Source organism: Rhineura floridana, chromosome 6, assembly GCF_030035675.1.
Source record: "Rhineura floridana isolate rRhiFlo1 chromosome 6, rRhiFlo1.hap2, whole genome shotgun sequence".
Lineage (NCBI taxonomy): Eukaryota > Metazoa > Chordata > Lepidosauria > Squamata > Rhineuridae > Rhineura > Rhineura floridana.
Window position 1 is genome coordinate 89,912,703 of NC_084485.1, and position 24,010 is coordinate 89,936,712.

The 24,010-nt window shown below is 42.2% G+C and overlaps 1 protein-coding gene across 2 annotated transcripts in view; it reads right to left on the reverse strand.

Moving 5' to 3' along the window:
* BEND5 (BEN domain containing 5) overlaps positions 1-24,010 on the reverse strand; it is a 1,596,389-nt gene that overhangs the window by 1,540,228 nt on the left and 32,151 nt on the right. The window contains exon 3 of one of the 2 annotated variants that reach the window (XM_061632932.1): positions 3,465-3,537. The exons of the other annotated variant lie outside the window; for it this stretch is intronic. Within the exon in view, the coding sequence (XP_061488916.1) occupies positions 3,465-3,537 (73 nt within the window). The remainder of the gene's footprint in view (positions 1-3,464; positions 3,538-24,010) is intronic. 2 annotated transcript variants of the gene reach the window in all.

The window sequence follows — 24,010 nt, forward strand, 5'->3', positions numbered from 1 at the left end:
CGGTTGGCGCCGAAGAGAGGCCCGCTTCCTCGCACCTCGGCCAAGTCCGCATAGGGAAGCACTCATCTCGGGCCTGGGAATGGAGACAGGCCAGCCACAGAGCCTCAGCCATGGTAAAGGCGAAGGGGCCGGCATCATGAGCACTGCCGCCCCATGGGAAAATAAGGCCGAGGTCCACCACCCAGAGGGCAGTCGTCGTGACTGATGGCTCGGGGGGGTCGCTTCTGTGCTTTGCTGCTTTCAAGGAGGCAGGCAGGGGGTGCAAAGGACCACCTCTCCTCTCCTCCTCGCTGCTGCAGTTGGGAATAACAGCATCCGGGGGCACCTGCCTGCTTAGGGTTGCCTCTTGCGCCCCTCAAGCATTGTGCCCTCCTGCCATGCTTACCTTGCTTACCGTGTTATGCCAGCCCTGCTTGCAAACAATTTTTTGGAGAAACCGAAAACACAACTGTACACATAGACATCACCAGATGGTCAATATAGGAATCAAACTGATTGTATAATGGGTAACAGAAGATGGAGAAGTTCCATACGTCCTGCGAAAACAAGACCAGGAGCAGACTGTGGTACAGATCATGAACTGGTCGTATCGAAAATTAGAGTAAAGCTAAAGAACAACAACCAAGCAATCATAATGCCAAAATATAATTTAAATAACATCCCAGAAGAATATAAAGATCAAATAAGGAACAGATTTGAGGCTTTCAACCTCAAATCCAGAAGAACTATGGAGTGAAGTCAGAGACATTATCAGGGAAGAATGCAAAAAGACAATACCTCTAGCTAAAAAGAGAGAAAGACCTCAATGGATGACTGAAAATTATCTTAAAATTATTAAAGAGAGAAAAAAAGCAAAAGCAAAAGGAGATAGAAACACAGTCAGAACCCTAAATGCAACAATACAGCGACTGGTACTTAGGGACAAAGAGAACTATTACAATTGGTATTGTATGGAAATAAAAGAGAACAAAAAGGGAAGAACAAGAGCCCTATTCCAAAAGATTAGAGAAATTAAATAAAAATTTAAACCAAGAGTAGGGATGTTGAATAATCAACAGGAGAGCTTGGAAAAGCTACTTTTTAAAACTACAGCTCCCATAAGCCCCATCCAGCATGGCCACTGGATTGGGCTGATGGGAGTTGTAGTTCAAAAAAGTAACTTTTCCAAGCTCTGAAGAACACACTGACTGATCGAGATAAAATAAAAGGAAGATTGAATCAATACACTGAAGAACTCTGTAAAAGAGATGCAAGGATTACAGATTCATTCAGAGGAACCACATGATGAAAAACCAGAAATTTTAGAATGTAAGGTAAAAGCTGCTCTTAAAATACTTGGAAGAAACAAAGCACCAGGAATAGATGACATACCATTAGAATTGCTACAAGCTACTGAGACTGAATCTGTCCAAATTTTGACTAAAATTTGTCAAGAAATATGGAAAACTAAACAACGGCCCACAGACTGGAAGCGTTCAATATATATCCCAATTCCAAAGAAAGGGGATCCCAAGGAATGCAGTATTTATGGAATGATTGCCTTAATATCCCATGCAAGTAAACTAATGCTCAAGATTCTACAACAAAGGTTCTTACCATATATGCAGTGAGAAATGCCAGACGTCCAAGCTGCATTTAGAAAGGGAAAAGGCACCAGAGATCATATCGCAAACATAAGTTGGATAATGGAACAGAGTAAGGAATTTCAGAAGAAAATCACCCTGTGCTTTATAGATTACAGCAAAGCCTTTGACTGTGTAGATCAGGAAAAACTATTTATTTATTTATTTATTTAAAACATTTATAACCCGCTCTATCTCCGAGGACTCAGAGCGGCGAACAAAAAGCAAAGAACCATCCCATATAAAGATTAAAATTAGCATAATAAAAACAATATTAACTAAGCATATCAGCAGCAAGAGCCTGTCAAGCAATAAAAACACCCTATACAATGCTCAAATTAAATGCTTGACGAAAAAGGAACGTCTTGACCTGGCGACGGAATATAACAAGAGAAGGAGATAACCGCACCTCTATCGGTAAAGAATTCCAAAGTCTGGGAGCAATAACAGAAAAGGCCTTAGTTCTGGTTCCCATTAGATGTACTTGAGAGGTTGGGGGAATCACAAGAGAAGGATCAGCGGAGGACCTCAAGGGCCGGGAGGGTTCATAGGAAGATATACGCCCAGACAAATAGAGAGGGTCCAAGCCGTGTATGGAATGCTTTAACTATGGAATGCTTTAAAAGAAATGGGGGTGCCACAGCATCTGATTGTCCTGATGCGCAACCTGTACCATGGACAAGAGGCTACTGTAAGGACAGAATATGGAGAAACCGAATGGTTCCCAATCGGAAAGGGTGTGAGGCAGGAAAGGGTGTGAGGCAGGGGTGTATTTTATCACCCTATCTGTTTAATCTGTACGCAGAACATATCATGCGGAAAGCAGGATTGGAACAAGATGGAGGAGGTGTGAAAACTAGGAGAAATATCAATAATGTAAGATATGCAGATGATACCATAGTACTAGCAGAAACCAGTAATGATTTGAAATGAATGCTGATGAAAGTTCAAGAGGAAAGCACAAAAGCAGGACTACAGCTGAACGTCAAACAGACTAAAGTAATGACAACAGAAGATTTATGTAACTATAGAGTTGACTATGTGGACATTGAACTTGTCAAGGATTATCAATACCTCAGCAGAATCATTAACCAAAATGGAGACAATAGTAAAGAAATCAGAAGAAGGCTAGGACTGGCGGGGGGCAGCTATGAGAGAACTAGAAAAGGTCCTCAAATGCAAAGATGTATCACTGAACACTAAAGTCAGGATCATTCAGACCATGGTTTTCCCAATCTCTGTGTATGGATGTGAGAGTTGGACAGTGAAAAAAACGGGTAAGAGAAAAATAAACTCATTTGAAATGTGGTGTTGGAGGAGAGCTTTGCGCATACCATGGACTGTGAAAAAGACAAATAATTGGGTGTTAGAAGAAATTAAACCAGAACTGTCACTAGAAGCTAAAATGATGAAACTGAGGTACTGAGAAGACATGATTCACTAGAAAAGACAATAATGCTGGAAAAAACAGAAGGGAGTAGAAAAAGAGGAAGGCCAAACATCTCTGCTATCATTTCGGCGCCTTTTGAAGACTTTCCTCTTTCAACAAGCCATTTAAATTGAGACCTATCCAAGTCTGCATCTGTGTTAGAATTGCTTGTTAATATTTTTTAATAAGATTTTAACCCTTTTTTCAAAGATGTTTTTAAAGCTTTTTTTAAAAAATGTTTTTAACTTTGTTTTAATGTATTTTAAAGTCTGTTTTTATGGTGTTTTAAAGTGTTTTTAGCGCTTCTGTTTGCCACCCTGGGCTCCTGCTGTGAGGAAGGGCAGGATATAAATCAAATAATAAATAAATAAATAAACAAGAGATGGATTGATTCCATAAAGGAAGCCACAGACCTGAACAGGGTGGTTCATGACAGATGCTCTTGGAGGTCACTGATTCATAGGGTCGCCATAAGTCGTAATCGACCTGAAGGCACATAACAACAGCAAGCTTATTTAGATCTCTTAATTTAAGCTCCTTACATTCCACTGCCATACTTGTATTCATGGTCATTGTATAGTCTAAACAGGATGGGTGCATTGTTCAGCCTTCCTTCCAATCCTAGAATTGGGAAACACCTATATTGCAAGCAAGAGACCCCAGGTTTAATCCCTGGTATCCTCAGATACAGCCTGTGAAGACCTCAGTGTGAAACTCTGGAAAGCTGTTGCCCGTAAGTATAATAAATGTAAGCTACATGGACCAATGGTCTGATTCAGTATCAGAAATTTTCCTGTTTTTCTAATAATCCCAGCTCATCTCCAATGCTTCAAGGTTCAGAGAAAGGCCGATCATTCATGATGCACCCACAGGGAAGTGGCACATTTGTACTCCCAAGCAAAAATATGGAAGTATGAGGGCTGGATCGTGGCCACAGTCTAGAAAGAATTAGGAGCTGGAAACTGGAGGCCAGGTCCAAGGACAATTAGGATTCAAGGGCAACTAAGACACAAGGTCAGAAAACAAGCCAGGAGTCAAACCCCAGAGTAATCAGAATCAGAGAACACACCAGAGATTGTGACCAAAAAGCAAGATTAAAAATCAAGGAAAAATAGATTGTTTGCTTGTGTAAGGCTCAGTTTGAAAAGGAAGCCCTTATATGTGCCTTCCTGCCTAGAAAGAGTCAATGGACAATCTGGGTATGTAGGGTCGGGGCAGATCTGCAAAATTATTCTGTTTAGTAGCTGCAGTTAATCAGCTCACCACAAGAGGTAGTGGTCAGCAGTTTCTGATAAATCTGATGGGCACAATGAATACATTATCTAATCCATTTTTTTCACAAAATTATACAGCCACAAGAGTGGTTGTATATAGTATACATGGCATGGATTTTTCGCATTCCGCAATGTTAAAATTGGAAATACCTCCTTGCCATTCTGATGCTTCCCATAAGCTCATTTCAAAACAAAACCTTACAAAACTTATAGTCCTGAACTCAGAAACACTTGCTTAACAACCCTCTCAATTTTAATGGTGATACACAAAACAGTCAGAGAGAATTGAGAGTTCAAAGTGTAAAAAGAGAGAAAACCCAGAGCCCTTTTGGACTTTTTTCTGTCAAGAGTTCTCATAATTTCTTGAAATTAATAAAACATCAGCCATGTTCATAAAGTACCTGTAATCCTATTACTGACCTTGCCCCATACTCTGACCTTCATCTTCTGCAGTTTAAAACTTAAAAAAAAATGCCTGGCAGATTTTTAGTTAATTTTTAAAAATTAGCATTAAACTCAATTATAAGCTTGGGCATGCTCCATAAGAACCAACTGTCAGTGTTCTAAAACCCAGACTCACAGCTGCTGGGCTTGCCTGATCAGGGGGCCACACCCACACCAGACCTTTCATTGGCGATCACTCGTGGCCGAGTAAGATTGTCTTCCAAGACAAGGTCTTTAACAGTGGGTCCGTAAGTGACTGTGGAGGCTAATTCTGGATCGACACAGCCTCCCACAGTGAGGACATAGGTTTCCAGATGGAAGATGGTCGCGATGAGGATTTGCTTGACGTGCCTTCCGTTTAGCTCGTTTGTCCCATTCGCCCTGTATTCGTGTTTCTTCAAAGTCCACAGCACCTTTGATAATGGCCAAGACTTCCCAGTTCTCAATGTTCATGTTACATTTTTTTAGATTCTCTTTAAGAACATCTTTAAACCTCTTTTGCTGTCCACCAATGTTCTGTTTTCCATCCTTAAGTAGGGAGTAAAGTAGCTGCTTTGGAAGACGGTGATTAGACATTCAAACAACATAGCCTGTCCAGCGAAGCTGATGTTGAAGGATCATTGTTTCAACATTTGTAGTCTTTGCTTCTTTCAAAACGCTAACGTTAGACCTTCTGTCTTCCCAAGTAATTTGCAGAATTTTCCAGAGACAGCGTTGGTGGAATCTTTCAAGAAGTTGGGAGTGGCGTTTATAAATGGTCCATGTTTCACAGGCATACAGTAAGGTCGGTAGTACAATGGCTTTGTAAATAAGCATTTTGGTCTCCCTGCCGATATCCCAATCCTCAAACACTCTACGCTTCATTCGGGAGAATGTGGCACTCACAGAGCTCACACTATGTTTAATTTCAACATCGATGTCAGCTTTTACAGAAAGATGGCTGCTGAGATAGGGGAAGTGATCAACATTCTCCAACGTCACACTATTAAGCTGGATTGATGGTGCTACAGAGGGACTAGTTTGCACCTCTTGAAGAAGCACTTTGGTTTTTTTAATATTAAGCGAGAGCCCAAGCTTTCCATATGCTTCTACCAAGACATTTAGGATAGTTTGAAGATCTTTCTCTGAATGTGCAGAGACTACATTATCATCAGCATACTTAAGTTCTATGACAGAGGTTGACATTACCTTACTTTTTGCTTTCAGCCTACTGAGATTAAAAAGCTTTCCATCTGTTCGATATATGATTTCCACACCAGTGGGAAGTTTCCCCTCAATAAGGTATACATAATCTTAGTGATGAAGATAGCAAATAAGGTCGGAGCAATGACGCATCCCTATTTTATGCCTGATCCAACTCTGAATGGATCGCTCTGAAAGCCATTGTTATCCAAAATTGTTGCTGTCATGTTGTCATGAAGGAGTCGCAAAATATTCACAAATTTATCAGGGCATCCAATTTTCAGAAGGATGGTCCAGAGAGCAGTTCGATTCACAGTGTCAAAGGCCTTAGTCAGATCAATAAATGCCATATATAAAGGTCGATTCTGCTCCTGGTATTTTTCTTGAAGCTGTCGTGTAGTGAAGATCATGTCCACTGTCCCCCTGGAAGGGCGGAAACCATTTTGGGATTCAGGGAGGACATTCTCTGAGATCGGCAGGAGGTGATTTGCGAGGATCCTTGCAAGCATTTTACCTGCGGTAACAAGAAGAGAGATACCTTGATAGTTGCCGGAATCTGTGCTATCACCCTTCTTTAAAAAGGTGATAATTATAGCATCCCTAAAGTGTTCCGGGATCTCCTCGCTCATCCACATTTTTTCAATGAGCTTATGAAGTTGTTGTGTAAGTTCAGGCCCACCTTCTTTAAAGACTTCAGCAGGAATCCCATCAGGTCCACTAGCTTTGTTGTTCTTCATTTGATTGATGGCTTTACTGACTTCATCCAAATTAGGGGATACCGCAAGCTTGTCTCTAGTTTGTTGTTGTGGAATTTGCAAGAAGACCTCATCAATCACGATAGAGTTACAATTAAGGAGGTCGTGGTAATGCTGTTTCCAACGCAGTGCAATAGACTCTTTATCCTTAAGAAGTTTGCTACCATCCATTGAACGTATGAATGAATGAATGAATGAATTTTTATTATTACAGTCGATGACCAATACAAAACATCAAACATCAATTAAAACTATTTAAAATCATGCCAGAGTTAGCAAAGCCAAGACTAAATAGACGTTTGAGCAAACAACATTCTGCGAATGGTAGTGGCCATAATACAGAACCTTGCAACAGTATATGTGATTTTAGGATAATGGTCCAATAGCAGAGAACTGGTGTAAAAAGCGGAATCCCGGCCTGGAATCCATTAAATAATAGGAGTTATATTGGTAGTGCGAATGTCATGATAATAAGAGCAGGATAAAAGCACATGAGATATTGTCTCAACTACTCCCATCCCGCACAGACACAACCACTCTGCACGTGGAATTCCGCGATATCTGCCATCGAAGAAAGTTGATGGGAGTACACCAAATCTCGCCATTGTAAATACTTTTCTATATCCGGCGTTGGGAAGCTTCCTGATATCCTTACATATATCCATTATACGTTGAGAAATAGCTGACCATGCTTTGGAGAACCCTAGTGTGGAGATGGTGGGGAGTGAAAAGCCAAGAATTGCAAATTTCCTAATCAATAGCTTATGCCAGGTAGATTGATATGTGTCGAGAAGAACTAGAGGGGCCATACCCACAGGGTGAAACTGCAAATTTAACCAGAACTTTGCTTTGAGCTTCCAAATGCGGGTTTCGATAGTGGGCAGGCCAGCTTCCAGTCTTAGAGTATAATTAGAGACACATGGGGGTATCCCAAAAATAGACCTCAAGAATTTAGTTTGTATAGATTCAAAAGAGACAGATTTCGAGAAAACCAACACCTGAGAGCCATAAAGCATTTGTGAAATGACCTTAGCTACAAAGACTTGAATGGCAGAGGGAATACATTGTCCTCCCTTAGTATAAAAGAATGACAAAAGAGCCTTCGAATTCCTCCTAGCGTTGGTAATGGCATTCTTTGCATGAAGATGCCATGCTCCCAAAGCATGAAAGGTCACTCCCAGGTATCGGTATGAAGATACCTGCTCAACTGGGAGATCACTGAGATGCCAAACGTGTCTCGCCTTTTTTTGTTAAACACAAGCACTTTTGTCTTGTCAACGTTAATTAGTCGGTCTTTGGAACAGTGATCCGCCAACGCTCAAAGTAGTCGGCGCAGACCGATGGCTTGTCAGCGATAACAACACTGCATCGTCTGCATAAAGTAATATGGATAACGGTTTACTGGTGAGAGTCGGAGGGTGTAATGGAATCTGCACCAGAGAAGTAACCAGTGAGTTTACATAAAAATTGAATAAAGTAGGGGCTAAGACACAGCCCTGCTTAACACCCTCCTGGATAGGGATTGGCTTGGTCAAATGACCTATATTATTACATCTGATACGAAATTTGGTATTCTCATACAGAGAGCGTATCAGAGTTAAAAGGCACCTATCAATGTTAGATGACTCAAACTTTTCCCAGAGATTAGCTCTGAGTATAAGATCAAAAGCACTTTTAAAATCAATAAAAGCCATATATAGGGATCCCCTCTTTTTGGCTGAGTATTTCTCTGCAAGATGCTGTAGGACTAATATGTGATCCATAGTGGAGCGTTCCCCTCTGAACCCAGCATGTTCATCAGCCAGAATTTTGTCCTGGGCCAGCCAGCTTTCTAATTTATCAAGCAGATGAGAAGCATATAATTTGCTGACTATATTCAGCAAACTGATTGGCCTGTAATTGGCTGGGTCAGATCTGAGACCTCCTTATGTAGATTGGTATTAAAATGGCTAGACCCCAGTCTTCAGGAATTTTGGCTGTACAATCAATAATCGTGAAAAGTGCTGCTAGGATAGGAGCCCACCACTCGATGTTTCGCTTGAACATTTCTGGAGGGATATTATCAGGTCCGGGAGCCTTACCCGCCTTCAACCTTGCAATCAGAGAAACGACTTCTTTGGGAGATACCAGGAACCAGTCAGGAACATAAGAACATAAAAACAGCCTGCTGGATCAGGCCAGTGGCCCATCTAGTCCAGCATCCTGTTCTCACAGTGGTCAACCAGGTGCCTGGGGGAAGCCCGCAAGCAGGACCCGAGTGCAAGAACACTCTCCCCTCCTGAGGCTTCCGGAAACTGGTTTTCAGAAGCATGCTGCCTCCGACTAGGATGGCAGAGCACAGCCATCATGGCTAGTAGCCATTGATAGCCCTGTCCTCCATGAATTTGTCTAATCTTCTTTTAAAGCCATCCAAGCTGGTGGCCATTACTGCATCTTGTGGGAGCAAATTCCATAGTTTAACTATGCGCTGAGTAAAGAAGTACTTCCTTTTGTCTGTCCTGAATCTTCCAACATTCAGCTTCTTTGAATGTCCACGAGTTCTAGTATTATGAGAGAGGGAGAAGAACTTTTCTCTATCCACTTTCTCAATGCCATGCATAATTTTATACACTTCTATCATGTCTCCTCTGACCCGCCTTTTCTCTAAACTAAAAAGCCCCAAATGCTGCAACCTTTCCTCGTAAGGGAGTCGCTCCATCCCCTTGATCATTCTGGTTGCCCTCTTCTGAACCTTTTCCAACTCTATAATATCCTTTTTGAGATGAGGCGACCAGAACTGTACACGGTATTCCAAATGCGGCCGCACCATAGATTTATACAACGGCATTATGATATCGGCTGTTTTATTTTCAATACCTTTCCTAATTATTGCTAGCATGGAATTTGCCTTTTTCACAGCTGCCGCACACTGGGTCGACATTTTCATCGTGCTGTCCACTACAACCCCGAGGTCTCTCTCCTGGTCGGTCACCGCCAGTTCAGACCCCATGAGCGTATATGTGAAATTCAGATTTTTTGCTCCAATATGCATAATTTTACACTTGTTTATATTGAATTGCATTTGCCATTTTTCCGCCCATTCACTCAGTTTGGAGAGGTCTTTTTGGAGCTCTTCGCAATCCCTTTTTGTTTTAACAACCCTGAACAATTTAGTGTCGTCAGCAAACTTGGCCACTTCACTGCTCACTCCTAATTCTAGGTCATTAATGAACAAGTTGAAAAGTACAGGTCCCAATACCGATCCTTGAGGGACTCCACTTTCTACAGCCCTCCATTGGGAGAACTGTCCGTTGATTCCTACTCTCTGCTTTCTGCTTCTTAACCAATTCCTTATCCACAAGAGGACCTCTCCTCTTATTCCATGACTGCTAAGCTTCCTCAGAAGCCTTTGGTGAGGTACCTTGTCAAACGCTTTTTGAAAGTCTAAGTACACTATGTCCACTGGATCACCTCTATCTATATGCTTGTTGACACTCTCAAAGAATTCTAATAGGTTACTGAGACAGGACTTTCCCTTGCAGAAGCCATGCTGGCTCTGCTTCAGCAAGGCTTGTTCTTCTATGTGCTTAGTTAATCTAGCTTTAATTATACTTTCTACCAGTTTTCCAGGGACAGAAGTTAAGCTTACTGGCCTGTAATTTCCGGGATCCCCTCTGGATCCCTTTTTGAAGATTGGCGTTACATTTGCCACTTTCCAGTCCTCAGGCACGGAGGAGGACCCGAGGGACAAGTTACATATTTTAGTTAGCAGATCAGCAATTTCACATTTGAGTTCTTTGAGAACTCTCGGGTGGATGCCATCCGGGCCCGGTGATTTGTCAGTTTTTATATTGTCCATTAAGCCTAGAACTTCCTCTCTCGTTACCACTATTTGTCTCAGTTCCTCAGAATCCCTTCCTGCAAATGTTAGTTCAGGTTCAGCGATCTGCCCTATATCTTCCACTGTGAAGACAGATGCAAAGAATTCATTTAGCTTCTCTGCAATCTCCTGATCGTTCTTTAGTACACCTTTGACTCCCTTATCATCCAAGGGTCCAATCGTCTCCCTAGATGGTCTCCTGCTTTGAATGTATTTATAGAATTTTTTGTTGTTGGTTTTTATGTTCTTAGCAATGTGCTCCTCAGATTCTTTTTTTAGCATCCCTTATTGTCTTCTTGCATTTCTTTTGCCAGAGTCTGTGTTCTTTTTTATTCTTCATTCGGACAAGACTTCCATTTTTTGAAGGAAGACTTTTTGCCTCTAAGAGCTTTCTTGACTTTGCTCGTTAACCATGCTGGCATCTTCTTGGCCCTGGCGGTACCTTTTCTGATCTGCGGTATGCACTCCAGTTGAGCTTCTAATATAGTGTTTTTAAACAACTTCCAAGCATTTTCGAGAGATATGACCCTCTGGACTTTGTTTTTCAGCTTTCTTTTTACCAATCCCCTCATTTTTGTGAAGTTTCCTCTTTTGAAGTCAAATGTGACCGTGTTGGATTTTCTTGGCAATTGGCCAGTTACATGTATGTTTAATTTAATAGCACTGTGGTCACTGCTCCCAATCGGTTCAACAACACTTACATCTCACACCAGGTCCCGGTCCCCACTGAGGATTAAGTCCAGGGTTGCCGTCCCTCTGGTCGGTTCCATGACCAACTGGTCTAGGGAATAGTCATTTAGAATATCTAGAAACTTTGCTTCTTTGTCATGACTGGAACACATATGCAGCCAGTCTATGTCCGGGTAGTTGAAGTCACCCATTACTACCACATTTCCTAGTTTGGATGCTTCCTCAATTTCATATCTCATCTCAAGGTCTCCCTGAGCATTTTGATCAGGGGGACGATAGATCGTTCCCAGTATTAAGTCCCTCCTGGGGCATGGTATCACCACCCACAACGATTCTGTGGAGGAGTCTGCCTCTTTTGGGGTTTCGAGCTTGCTGGATTCAATGCCTTCTTTCACGTATAGAGCGACTCCGCCACCAATACGTCCTTCCCTGTCCTTCCGATATAGTTTATATCCAGGGATAACCGTATCCCACTGGTTTTCTCCATTCCACCAGGTCTCCGTTATGCTCACTATATCAATGCTCTCCTCTAAGACCAAGCACTCCAGTTCTCCCATCTTGGTTCGCAGGCTCCTAGCATTAGCGTACAGGCACTTGTAAGCAGTGTCTCTCTTCAAGTGTCTTTGGCACTTGTGGGTTGGCCTGTGGTAATTTTGCTCTTCTGAATTTATATCCTGTGCCCCTGCTCTCACAATACCTACTTTTAGACCTACCCCTTTTAAAATTTCATCATTTCTTTGGTTTTTATCCCAGGGGGGAGGTTTATTCTGAACCGGACCTTTCTCAGCTCCTGTCGGGTTTCCCCCCTCAGTCAGTTTAAAAGCTGCTCTGCCACCTTTTTAATTTTAAGTGCCAGCAGTCTGGTTCCATTCTGGTTCAAGTGGAGCCCGCCCCTTTTGTACAGGCCCGGCTTGTCCCAAAATGTTCCCCAGTGCCTAACAAATCCAAACCCTTCAACCCGACACCATCATCTCATCCATGCATTGAGACTGCAAAGCTGGGCCTGTCTGGCTGGTCCTGCGCGTGGAACCAGTAGCATTTCAGAGAAAGCCACCTTGGAGGTCCTGGCTTTCAGCATCCTACCTAGCAACCTAAATTTTGCTTCCAGGACCTCACGGCTGCATTTCCCCATGTCGTTGGTGCCAACGTGCACCACGACCACTGACTCCTTCCCAGCACTGTCTACCAAACTATCTAAATGACGGGCGATATCCTCAACCTTCGCACCAGGCAGGCAAAACACCTTGCGGTCTACACGCCCATCACACACCCCACTGTCTATGTTTCTAATGATCGAATCACCCACTACAAGGATCCCTCCACCCCCTGGAGATATATCCTCGGCACAAGAGGATAGCTGCTCATCCTCCAAGGAATGGGTCCCTTCTAAGGGATCGTTTCCCTCTTCCTCAGCTGGATGCTCTCCTTCCCCGAGACCATCGTTCTCCATGATAGCAGGAAAGCTATCATCGTTGGAGTGGGACACAGCTATAACGTCCCTGAAGGCCTCCTCCACACACCTCTCTGCCTCTCTCAGCTTTTCCAGGTCCACCACCTTGGCCTCAAGGAAATGAAGTCATTCCCGGAGAGCCAGGAGCTCATTGCACCGAGAGCACACCCACAACTTCTGTCCAACAGGCAGATAGTCGTACATGCTGCAGGCGGTGCAAAACACTGGAAAGCCCCCACACCCCTGCTGGCTTCTTACCTGCATAGTTTTGTTTAAGGTTTATTACGTCAATGGGTTGGAGACTGCGGTTTAGTTGAGGTCAGGGAACAGACGGGCAGAGTGGGGGGCCCTGGCCTCCTCGCCCTGCTGCCGAACTCGCTCTGCTGCTTAACTCGTCTTGACGCTTTGTCAGCTGGGGCTCCCTCTAGCTCGTGGAGCAGGCTCCCTCGCTAGGGTGCTCTGACTTTATATGTGTGGCTGGTTCCTCCCAGCTACTGCTGACAGCCAATGATGTGTTACTTGAGGCTGATGGCTATCAGCTGGGGCTTAACTCTTTAGTATTCTCTCAGGCTTCCTTCCTGAGCGAGGGGCGGGGCTGTTTAAGCTTTTGGCTGCTTTTAATCTAATCAAGGGGCTGCGCCTTCCAGGCAAGTCTTTTTTGTTTGTTGTTTTCCCACCTAGAACAGCCTGACCTTTCTTTAACCTAGGGGAACAGAGCTTGTGGTTGTGTTTCAGGAAGGCTGAAGCTGCCCTTTTTAGCAAGGACTGAGCTGACTCTCTCCCTGTATGTATTGGTGGAGTTTCCTTTTCCCCCTTCTCTCTGACTGGAATTTAGCCTTGTTTACAGTGTCCCCTGAAGCTTTCCTGCTAGGGTGGTGTTGAAAACTAGCTTTCTATACGCTTCCTTCTCCTAGGATCTGTCTCCTAAGATATAGGTTCTTTCAGGATTTGGCTCCTAGCTCAGATTCTACACAGTAGCTCTGGTTTGTATGTAAAGGTAGACCATGCTTTACCGCTGCATGCATGAACAGAAAGGAGTCCAAGTGAAGCTTTGGGCTCACATGATCCCTCCTCCCTAACAAAGATAATGACTTTACTAACATTTATTTTTACTTCCCGCTCTTCTTGGCTTGTCATGTTTTACGAACTAGAGCTTGTGGTTTGAATGTGGCTTGTTTTGAAACTAACCAGTGTTTGTTTTAATCACAATTTCTGTTTGGTACAGCCTAACAAGCCAGGATATGTGGAAAGCAAAACAAAACTTCAGCTGCGTGGAAGGAAGAGAGAGGAGGTGGGAAAATGAAAGCCCGCGGCTTTGCTCAGGCTCCTTCATTGATATAGTGCTAAACCACACTTTAGCATTATGCATGAACACAGCAACTGAAGATTTAATTAATCTGGGTAAAGTGACTTTTTTTTCCAGAAATTAAAATTGATCCAATGCTTTCACTGTTATGAAAAATGCATTTTTATTGTTGACATTTTAAAAAAAGAAGACCCCCCCCCAAAATACAAACACATATTTCAATGAGTTTCTTTGACTTTCAATGTTATACCATCATTACTGGACCAACAATGAAAGCCTGGGTTATTTTTCGCAGTCCAGATATAATACCAGAGAACTGCACATTAAGCTAGGAAATGTTCATACAACTCAGTGGTACCTAACACAGGGCCTTCCAGATGTTGCTGGACTAGAGGTTCCATCAGTTCAAATAACATGGCCAGTAACTTCTGGAGGGAATCATGCTGGCCACTCGTGTGATAAATATTATGCAATCTAAACACCACTGTTGTGCTATTGGTGGGACAGCTAACACAAAAATTAAATGATGATGCATGATCGGTCATGAGCACAATTCTGCATCGCACAGCAAAACAATAATTTCTTTTTTTTTTCAATTAATTTTTATTCCAATTTTCAGAACCAAAACAATACAAAAAGAAAACAACACAAATCAATAACTAGTACAATACAAAAAGAAAATATATATATATATATATATATATATAAAAGAAAGAATATTGACTTCCGATTTGTCATAGTTCAGCTATAAATCTATAATATATAACAAACCTATCTCTTAATAGATTATAAAATCACCTTCCTCCAGCGGTTATCTTAGTTGGTTTCAAATCTCATTAACATCATATCATTTTAATCTTCCACAAAAAGTTCAAGAGAAGTTTCCAATCCTTGAGATACATGTCAATCAATTTTTTTTCTAAATAAACATGCCAATTAATCCAACTCATCAAATCTACTAAGTCCAGTAATTTCAAACGCTATAATTCAGCTATAAATCTATAATATATAACAAACCTATCTCTTAATAGATTATAAAATCACCTTCCTCCAGCGGTTATCTTAGTTGGTTTCAAATCTCATTAACATCCTATCATTTTAATCTTCCACAAAAAGTCAAAGAGAAGTTTCCAATCCTTGAGATATATATCAATCAATTTTTTTACTAAATAAACATATCAATTAATCCAACTCATCAAATCTACTAAGTCCAGTAATTTTAAATCGCTCTTCTGTCATTATCCATATTGGGTCCATCTTCCATCTTTACGCACCCAAAAATCTTGCTGTCATAGTCATATAATAAAAGTCTGATAGGAATTTCCTCCATCACAGATATTTTCTTGCCATCAAATCCAAACGTATCACTGAAGTATTGTTGCAAAGCCGCATCTCTGTTCCTCTTTTCCACATGATACACTAGTACATCTCTTGAAGGTTTTTCCATTGACACAAAACAGGGATTAATTCTGTTAACTTTCTCCATTTCAAGTTCCATCAAATCCTTCCAGTCCAGGAATTTTTTTGAACCGATAATATCTTTATCTCCAATCTCTTCAATTCCTTCAGGGACAGCGCTGAATTCCAAACTGTAATATTTGTCTCCAGGATCCATCACAGCCAGGAAATCCAAATCTTTTTTCATGTCCATAATTAAGCCAATCTCCATAGTTTGAACCTTGCCTTTAATTTCTCTTTCATCCTTTTTTTGTTTTCCAGATCTATCTTTATTCTCCTTTCTCATAGAATCCTGAGTTTCTTTCAGCTCCTGTCTCATTTCATGAAATTCAATTCTCCACACTTGTCTATTATTTCTCAGTTCTTGTTTTATTGAGTTAATCCCATTCATTATTTTCTGAAACATGTCAAGAGATAAAGTCCCTTCTTGTACATCCATGATCTGCTTAATTGTCATTCTTAAAGCCAAAGGAACAAAACTCCTTCAATTTTCAATGTCCCAAACAAAGAGCAGCTTATTTCTTTAACCAGTTACAAAGGAGTTAATCTTTCCAACCAACTAACGTCACACGCTAGACAGCCCTTATCTCTTATCTGCCCGGAAGTGTAAGAACAGCTTTAGTTCACAGCGTCCAAATAACTAGTAGCAGAGAGAATGAGCAGATTCGTCAAAAAAAAAGTAGATCAGGAAAAATAGTCCCAGCCATATATTACACAAAAGTCTTATAAATCAAAAAGATTTCTTATCTCTCCCAATCAGAAATCTCTCGTCCGTTGTAATCTTTAAAATGCTATTTTCCATGTCAGCTTTTTGCAATAAAAAAAAGATTAGCTATTTATATTTTCTTCCCCCTTAGTTCCGTGAATAAAAAAAGGAAAGTCTTACCTCACCTAGGTTATCTCAATTGCTGTTACTTTGACAAATCTCTTTAGCTGTATAGATAAGAAAATGATGAATGTAGACAGGAGGATGTTTGCCTGTTAATCCATATAAAAAAACGGGTCACTTATCCAGCTGAGCTAGCATAAAAATCCTCGCTCTGGCTGAGCTGCTGGAAGACAGACAATTCTGACGAATTCCAGACTCCAACAATCAAAGCAAAGCTGTGTGGGAAATCTCACGTTTCTTCCTTATCCGGAAGAAATTATTCCCAGTCAGAAAAGAGCCTTCTGACTGAATTTAAACTGGATAAGTTTCATCCAAGACGGAGCTCGTCTCAGAGGCTGCACAGGCGTAGGGATTCTCCTGGGAAGTTCAGCAAAACAATAATTTCTTCAACAGATTAAAATTCCATTACTTTTTTCTGAAAATTGTGCTTCCAACAACACTCAAGGATCATTTCTATAGGACTAGTAAAAACTTGCAACACAGGACGCCTCCTCCCCAACTCAAGTTCTTTTCTATTTTGAAAATTGAAGGACTAATTAATGTCCTTTAGCTTCTTTAGATCTGTTTTTAAGCTGTTTATATTTCTGGCTGCTTGGTTTGTATTTATAGACAGACATGGCAATACTGGCCTGCATGTATATTAATAATTGTTGAGCCCAGGCCCTCTCATGAGGAGTGGGGAGGGGGAAGGCGTGAGTTTCAGGTGCCACAGCAGTTAGAAAGCCTGGATGTTCCAGTTGTTGTTGAGACTAGTCCCGACCTTGAGAAGGAGAGGGAGCTTGCTGCCCCGTCAGTTCCCACGGATAGCCCTGCCCTCCGAGGAGACAGCCCTCAGCCTCCAAGCACACCCCTGGGACCGTTAAGGGATGCTCCTGAGAAAGCAGTAACTCCTCCTTCAACAAGCAGGGTCCTAGAGACGCCCGATGCTTTCCCGCCCTCTGCTCCCCAACCTGCCAATAAGGAACCTGTTCTGTTCGATGAGGCTTTGGATGTTCGCCCCCCCCTTCACTGCGCACACGACGTCTGGAGAAGCGGACAGGGCAGAGGGTGTGTGCGCGCAGGAGTGAGAGGTTACGCTCAAAGACCTTCCCTATTTAAGGCTGCCACGTTCAGAATTAGGCACTGAATCAACTCCTTCCACACGTTGCAGAGCATGTCTAGAGTGTAGTTAGGAAATTGTAGTGAGTTAGCATAGGGTTTCCTATGAGGCGTGCTGCCTTTGATGTATCGATTACTTTAATAAAACAAGACTTGATTGCACCCTCGTCTCAGCCTCGTGAATCCCGCTCTGAACAGGACAATTATACACAAGTGACAAAAGCCCTTTAGACCCTGCTCTCTGTCCCTGGGATCTAGCAACAGTTCTTCTGTGAACCCTGGAGACCAGAGGCCCAACTCATTTAGTCACATATACTATGGGGTCTGCAGGGACTCCCACTGTCCCTGGAATCTTAATGTCTCCAATTATTATTATTTTATTTATTAAAACAATTTATATCCTGCCCTTCATCTAAACAGAGACCAGAGCAGTACACCAAAAGTCATGAGTAAAAGCATGCATGCAGCAGCAATACTACTGTCAGCCTTCCACATAATGATACTCTAAACCATGGCTAAATGTGAACAAGCAAACATACTGGACCACAATGCAAAAACTGTCGCCGCATTGCTCCTCCCTCAGTCTTGCTGCTGCTGAGCTACTGGGAGCTAAGCCCTGGTTCGGCTTAGCCTTGCATCCATACCCAGATTTGTGCTTTGTCTCACTCCAAACAAACCACAAGCTGTAACCAAGATTTGTTCATGGCTTACCGCCCAAGTTTATATATAACACTAAGCCAACTATGGTTAAGCTCCTGAAAGTGTGGCGATAACAGGGCCAAAGGAGGAGCAAAGCAGCTGCAATCTTTGTTCCATGAACCAGCATGCTCATTCACACAGCCACAGTTTGGCTTAGAGTCAGCAATACAACATGTGAGAAGGATCTTGGAATTGTCGTTGATCACAAGCTGAATATAAGCCAACAGTGTGATGTGGCTGCAAAAAAGGCAAATGCTATATTAGGCTGCATTAACAGAAGTATAGTTTCCAAATCGTGTGAAGTATTAGTTCCCCTTTATTCAGCACTGGTTAGGCCTCATCTTGAGTACTGCGTCCAGTTCTGGTCTCCGCACTTCACGAAGGATGCAGACAAACTGGAACGGGTTCAGAGGAGGGCAACAAGGATGATCAGGGGACTGGAAACCAAGCCCTATGAGGAGAGACTGAAAGAACTGGGCATGTTTAGCCTGGAGAAGAGAAGACTGAGTGAAGATATGATAGCACTCTTCGAGTACATGAAAGGTTGTCACACAGAGGAGGGTCAGGATCTCTTCTCGATCTTCCCAGAGTGCAGGACACAGAATAATGGGCTCAAGTTGCAGGAAGCCAGATTTCGACTGGACATCTGGAAAAACTTCCTAACTGTTATAGCCATACGACAATGGAACCAATTGCCTAGAGAGATAGTGGGCTCTCCAACACTGGAGGCATTCAAGAGGCAGCTGGACAGTCATCTGTCAGGAATGCTTTGATTTGGATTCCTGCATTGAGCAGGGGGTTGGACTTGATGGCCTTATAGGCCCCTTCCAACTCTACTATTCTATATGCAGACAAGATCAATAAAATAAAACAATAAAAAATAAACAGAGCAATCCAACTCAGGGGAAGCCTGCAGAAAGGGAGCTAGTGGGGAAGGTCTGCTGCATCTAATTGCCGTTCAGAAGCCTCCAGGCCAGCTGGACACTGCCTCAGCCAAGAGCTGCACACAGGGAACAGAAAGTATAAGCCAGCTCTCATAAATACCCCTACCAGGGAGTAAGGACTCTTAATTGACTTCCATTGCCATTATTTTCTTAGACCGACCTTTTTCCTGGCATCACTCTTGCTTAAATTGGGACCTGCAGGAGCACTGCAAACATGAATTAGATGTGGCCTAAGTGCCCCCGGCCCATCCTCCAAAATGCTCCTGTAACACCCCTTTTTTGGGCCTTCCGTCAGCTCTCGCCAGGCTGGCCTTTCCTGGCAGACCCGTCTGAGCAGACTGGATCCCAGCTCCACCGCAGCTGAGCCGGGCTGAGGGGTTTCTGCCGGCATAGTCCGGTGTAGCCCAGCTAAGCCAGGAACCAGCTCAGCCATATCCAACCCCCCACAGCCTGGCATAAGTAATAGTTGGACTGTGCCCTAAAGCAACATTGTTGTACACAGACAGAAGCTGCTGAAGCACAATAGTCTAACAATAACCTATAAAACATTACAATGTTTAGCATGCCTGAGTAAATGTTAATTTTAAGTTGGTGCCAAAATTGTTGGAAAGTTGGTCCCAATCATACTCATATAAGAAGGGTGTTCCACAATTATGGCGCTTGTTTCTCTCTCCTGCTGCTAGTCAGTTATCACATCACCTGTACTGCACAAGAAATTCCAGCAGTAACTGTCATGAGCCCAGCAGAACAGGGGTGGAGCGGCGAGGCTGCAGAGAAGGAGAACAACCTGGAATGGGATGTTGTCTCCATTGAAGGGCCGACTGGCACGCAAGACTCTGAGAACTCTCTCACCACAGAGAGTGACAGCTCCACTCCTATAGCTCCAGTTACCCACAAGGAGGCCCAACCCAGTCAGGCAGTTGCCACTCAGCCTGACAATCCTCCTCTTCCCACACCCGCTTTGCCACTGCCCCACTGCAGCCCCCCTCCCTCTGATGAGATGGTCCTGCTGATACACAGTAGCTGCCCTTGCCTTAAATATGGTAGTGGTTGCGTGGCAAGTTCAATGCGTCCCAATGGCCCCTCTGAGGAGGATCGCTTGGGTGCGTGCACACTCCCAACAGTGACACTCAATCCACACAAGTAGGGTGCCCGCCCATCCTTACTTAAGCCGGGTAAGGGGGCATGTCTAGTTGCTGTGACAACGTCTTAGCACAGTATAGTCGTATCTAGTGTCTCCTAGTAATGATGCTGAATACTGTGTAACCTGTAAGCTGAGTCATGAAATGCTCTGAACTGAAACCTTCTAATAAACCTTCTAAAGAAAAGCAGTTTCTAGTTTGTGTCTGAGTTCAGAGTGTTCGGGAAGGACAGAACCTATGAAGCTTGTAGTTCCTGAGGAACCATGTCACCTAGGGGAGCACACATATGTGTATTGTCACTCTTTCTGACTCTCTTTCTCACTCAAACAAAAAGTCCTGAAGCTGCCTCTACAAGCATGCACTATCTTGCACTCTCCCCCTGCTCCTCAAGGAGACCTTGGGCCCACTGTTCAAGAAGTTGCTTGTTCTGTTCTTACACTGCTTCTAAGTGGTTCTAGCAAATCTTACAAAATTTAAACACCCTACACAGTTGCAGGGGAGTATGTTTGCATAAATATCCACAAACATGGCCTATTGTTTACTCACTTATGAAATACTATATTGCTTACCTGTACTAACTGATGTTCTTAAGTGCAGAAACAACCTGCATGGCTCAGCTTTGGAGTTCAATTCAGGGATTAACCTCCATTCTGCTAACCTCCAATCTGCTCACAGTACCTGCCACAGACTACTGAAATGAGCCACATGAATTGGTATTGGATTGATAGCATGCATACAATCAAAGAAACCTTGCCTTGCTGGTTGTTTATGTGGGACTGCAGAGGCAATGAAGAACAATGATGAAATTGCCTGTACACAAACTTCGTATTTATCAAACCAGGCTGTGACAAGTATCCAGTTTAGGTATGCTATCCACACATAATGTGAGATTTTATAATAATTGAAATTCTACTTTACACTGATGCAGACAGAGCATCAGGCATCTGGAAAGCAAGTTGGGATGCTACAGAAAAAGTAGATATAAAACCATTTCCTTGAGTAGATATCAGAATATTGATCAACAATCATAACAATTTATTCCACATTCCACTATAAGGATAGTTATCCAAGGCATTATATCAAGTGTTTTACACATTTTAAACTCAAAATGATTATCCAGTTAAGAAACACTTAATCAATGTGATGTGACTCTTCCCACAACAAGCTTGTTTGATGTTTGTGCGTAAATACAAACACAGAAAAATCTATGCTCTCTGAATTCAGACCTAAATAACCTGTTTTGTCTAGAATTATTTTTCAGGCATAGCCCAGTAAGATATTGAGGCTACTACTTAAATTAAACTTTTAAATTTGACATTTATACAGTTTTATTTAAGGGAAGGACCATAACTCAGTGCTAGAGCATCTGTCTTCCATGCAGAAGGTTCCAGGTCCAATACCCAGCATCTCCAGGTACAGCTGGGAGAGACTCCCTGTCTGAAATCCTGGACAGTTATTGCCAATCGGTATAGATAATATTGAACTAGATGGACCCAATCATCTGGGTTAGTATATGGCACCTTCCTATTTTCCTATACGGTAGTTTTGAGTGTTCAAAATCATTTACATAAATGATCATCAAACAGCTATAACAATTCTGCCTATGTTAGGTGGACAGACAGTCTGAGAGATAATGCCTTGCCTAGAGCAGCTTAGTGAATTCAAGGGTGAAGACATGAACAAGAACGTGTAGTTGGTCCCTCAGCCTCTTTGCCTCTACTATAACTGCTTTCAAACTAAAAAAAACTTTGTCATGTGTACTGCCAGAAAAAAAGATACGGCATATTCTTGGGATTATATCAACATCTAGCATTATGAACTAGTTAAAATACTCAACATTATCACTTTCCTACTATACAGATAAAACTGATAAATAAAAGTTGGGAGATGATTAAAGGTTACTTAAGATTTTAAAGTTAACAAGCTAGAAAAATGTGAACCTTTACAAAGGCCAACTATTTTCAACATCATTACAGAGTATTTTGAAATCACACTGTTCTGAACAGAAGTATCAAAACTAAAAAGTTATGACCTAACCAATGCTTATTTATGACCCCCAATCCATTATGTTCAAATAGGTCAAAGAGAAACAATATTCCACTTTAGAAAAAGCAAGAGTTTTCTGGAAGAAAATAAATGTCAAAAAAAAATTCATGAATCCTCTACCTCAGAAATAAAACACTAATAAATGTTACAAAACATTTTAGTCATATATCTCTCAAAGATGTCAACTGGAGTCAAACTGGAAAACTCTCTACAAAATAACACCTAGCGAGCTGAAGAACAGTCAACCACACTACTCCCTCTGACACTGGAATCTGCCCTATATGATATTTGTCCTTCTAGCCCACTAATGAATACTGCGTCTGGCAGCAGCTTTCCAGGCAAGTGTCTTTCACCTCTGATCCTTTAAACTGGAGATGCCAGGGATTGAATTTAGGACTTTCTGTATGCAAAGCATACGCTGTGCATTTAATTATGTTCCTTTTCCTGTGAATATTTATTTAGAGAAGACTTGAAACAATTCAGGACAAAACTTCCCAATTCCATAGGCACTTAATCAGTATTTGTGGTCTTTGGCAATGTTTCTCAGACTGTGGGCCAGAGACCCTCAGAGGGCCCTACGCCACTTTGAGGTAGGCTCAGTACTGCAGTCTGCCCAGTGCCTCCTCACTTACCTGCACCAGCAGCTCCCCACATGGCAGTACATAAGCATGCAAGTTAGTTATATAGTGAGGCTGCAGCATGCAAGTTGGAGGGAAGGAAAGTAAGAAAAGAAGCAACCAAGGGCCAGTCATGTGTGAGGTAAGGAGGAGAAAGAAGGGGAGAGGAGAAAGGGATGATCAGACTGAGGGAGAAGAAGAAACTGCTGTGCCTTCTGGCACTTTCCCTTCACATACACTCATTCATATCCCACACCTCCTTCTGAGCCAGGAAGCTTCTCCTGACCAGCTCTAAGGTAACATCTGCTTCCTTCATTTCAGAAAATGAATTTGGCACTGGGCAGTGGTACTGGGAACTACTCAGCCATTGTGTAGGTGTGCACACCATGCAAGAAGAAGAAAAGGTGGAACTGAGTAAGGGTAACAGGAGATAGAAAAGTGTTTTTTGGGGGGAGAGGGGAAGGAAAGAGAGAGTCTCCCTTCAAGGAGGAAGACTATATAGGAGGGAAATGTGAAAGTAAAAGGAGTAAGGAGAATGAATGAAAGCACTATTCCTCCCCTTGAAGAACTGTCAGTTTAACTGTGAATGGAGAAGAAATGACAGGAGAAGAGTAAAAATATTTTGAGAGGCATGTGCAGGGGGTAGAAGAGGAACATAAAATAAAAAGTATTCTCTGCTTAGAACCACAGGGTCAGCAAATTCTGCCTAAATGGGCAAAAATAAATGGCATGATTTTCTATGACTCATATGCACCATCTAAAAACAAATATTGCTTTTTGCTTCAGAAATATTGTTTGCCAATGAATATGCAAATCTGAACAATATATTAATCAAATATCTCTCATACAATTAATCTATTAAAATTTCTTTAATCAGGTTGTAGCCCTAATTCTAGCCTAATAAGATCCTAGAGTTCTGGTTTAATTCTGGCTGGGTCAGAAAGCTCCTCTATTTATAGATATTAACTGCAAGAGCAAAATTTTCCTGGATAGTTTTAAGAATAAACTAGATCAAGGAATCTCAAGACACAACATCTCTGTTGGCATATTATCTCTGCAGAGCTACAACAGCTTGAAACTTGACCAGATAGTGATCTGAACAGTTT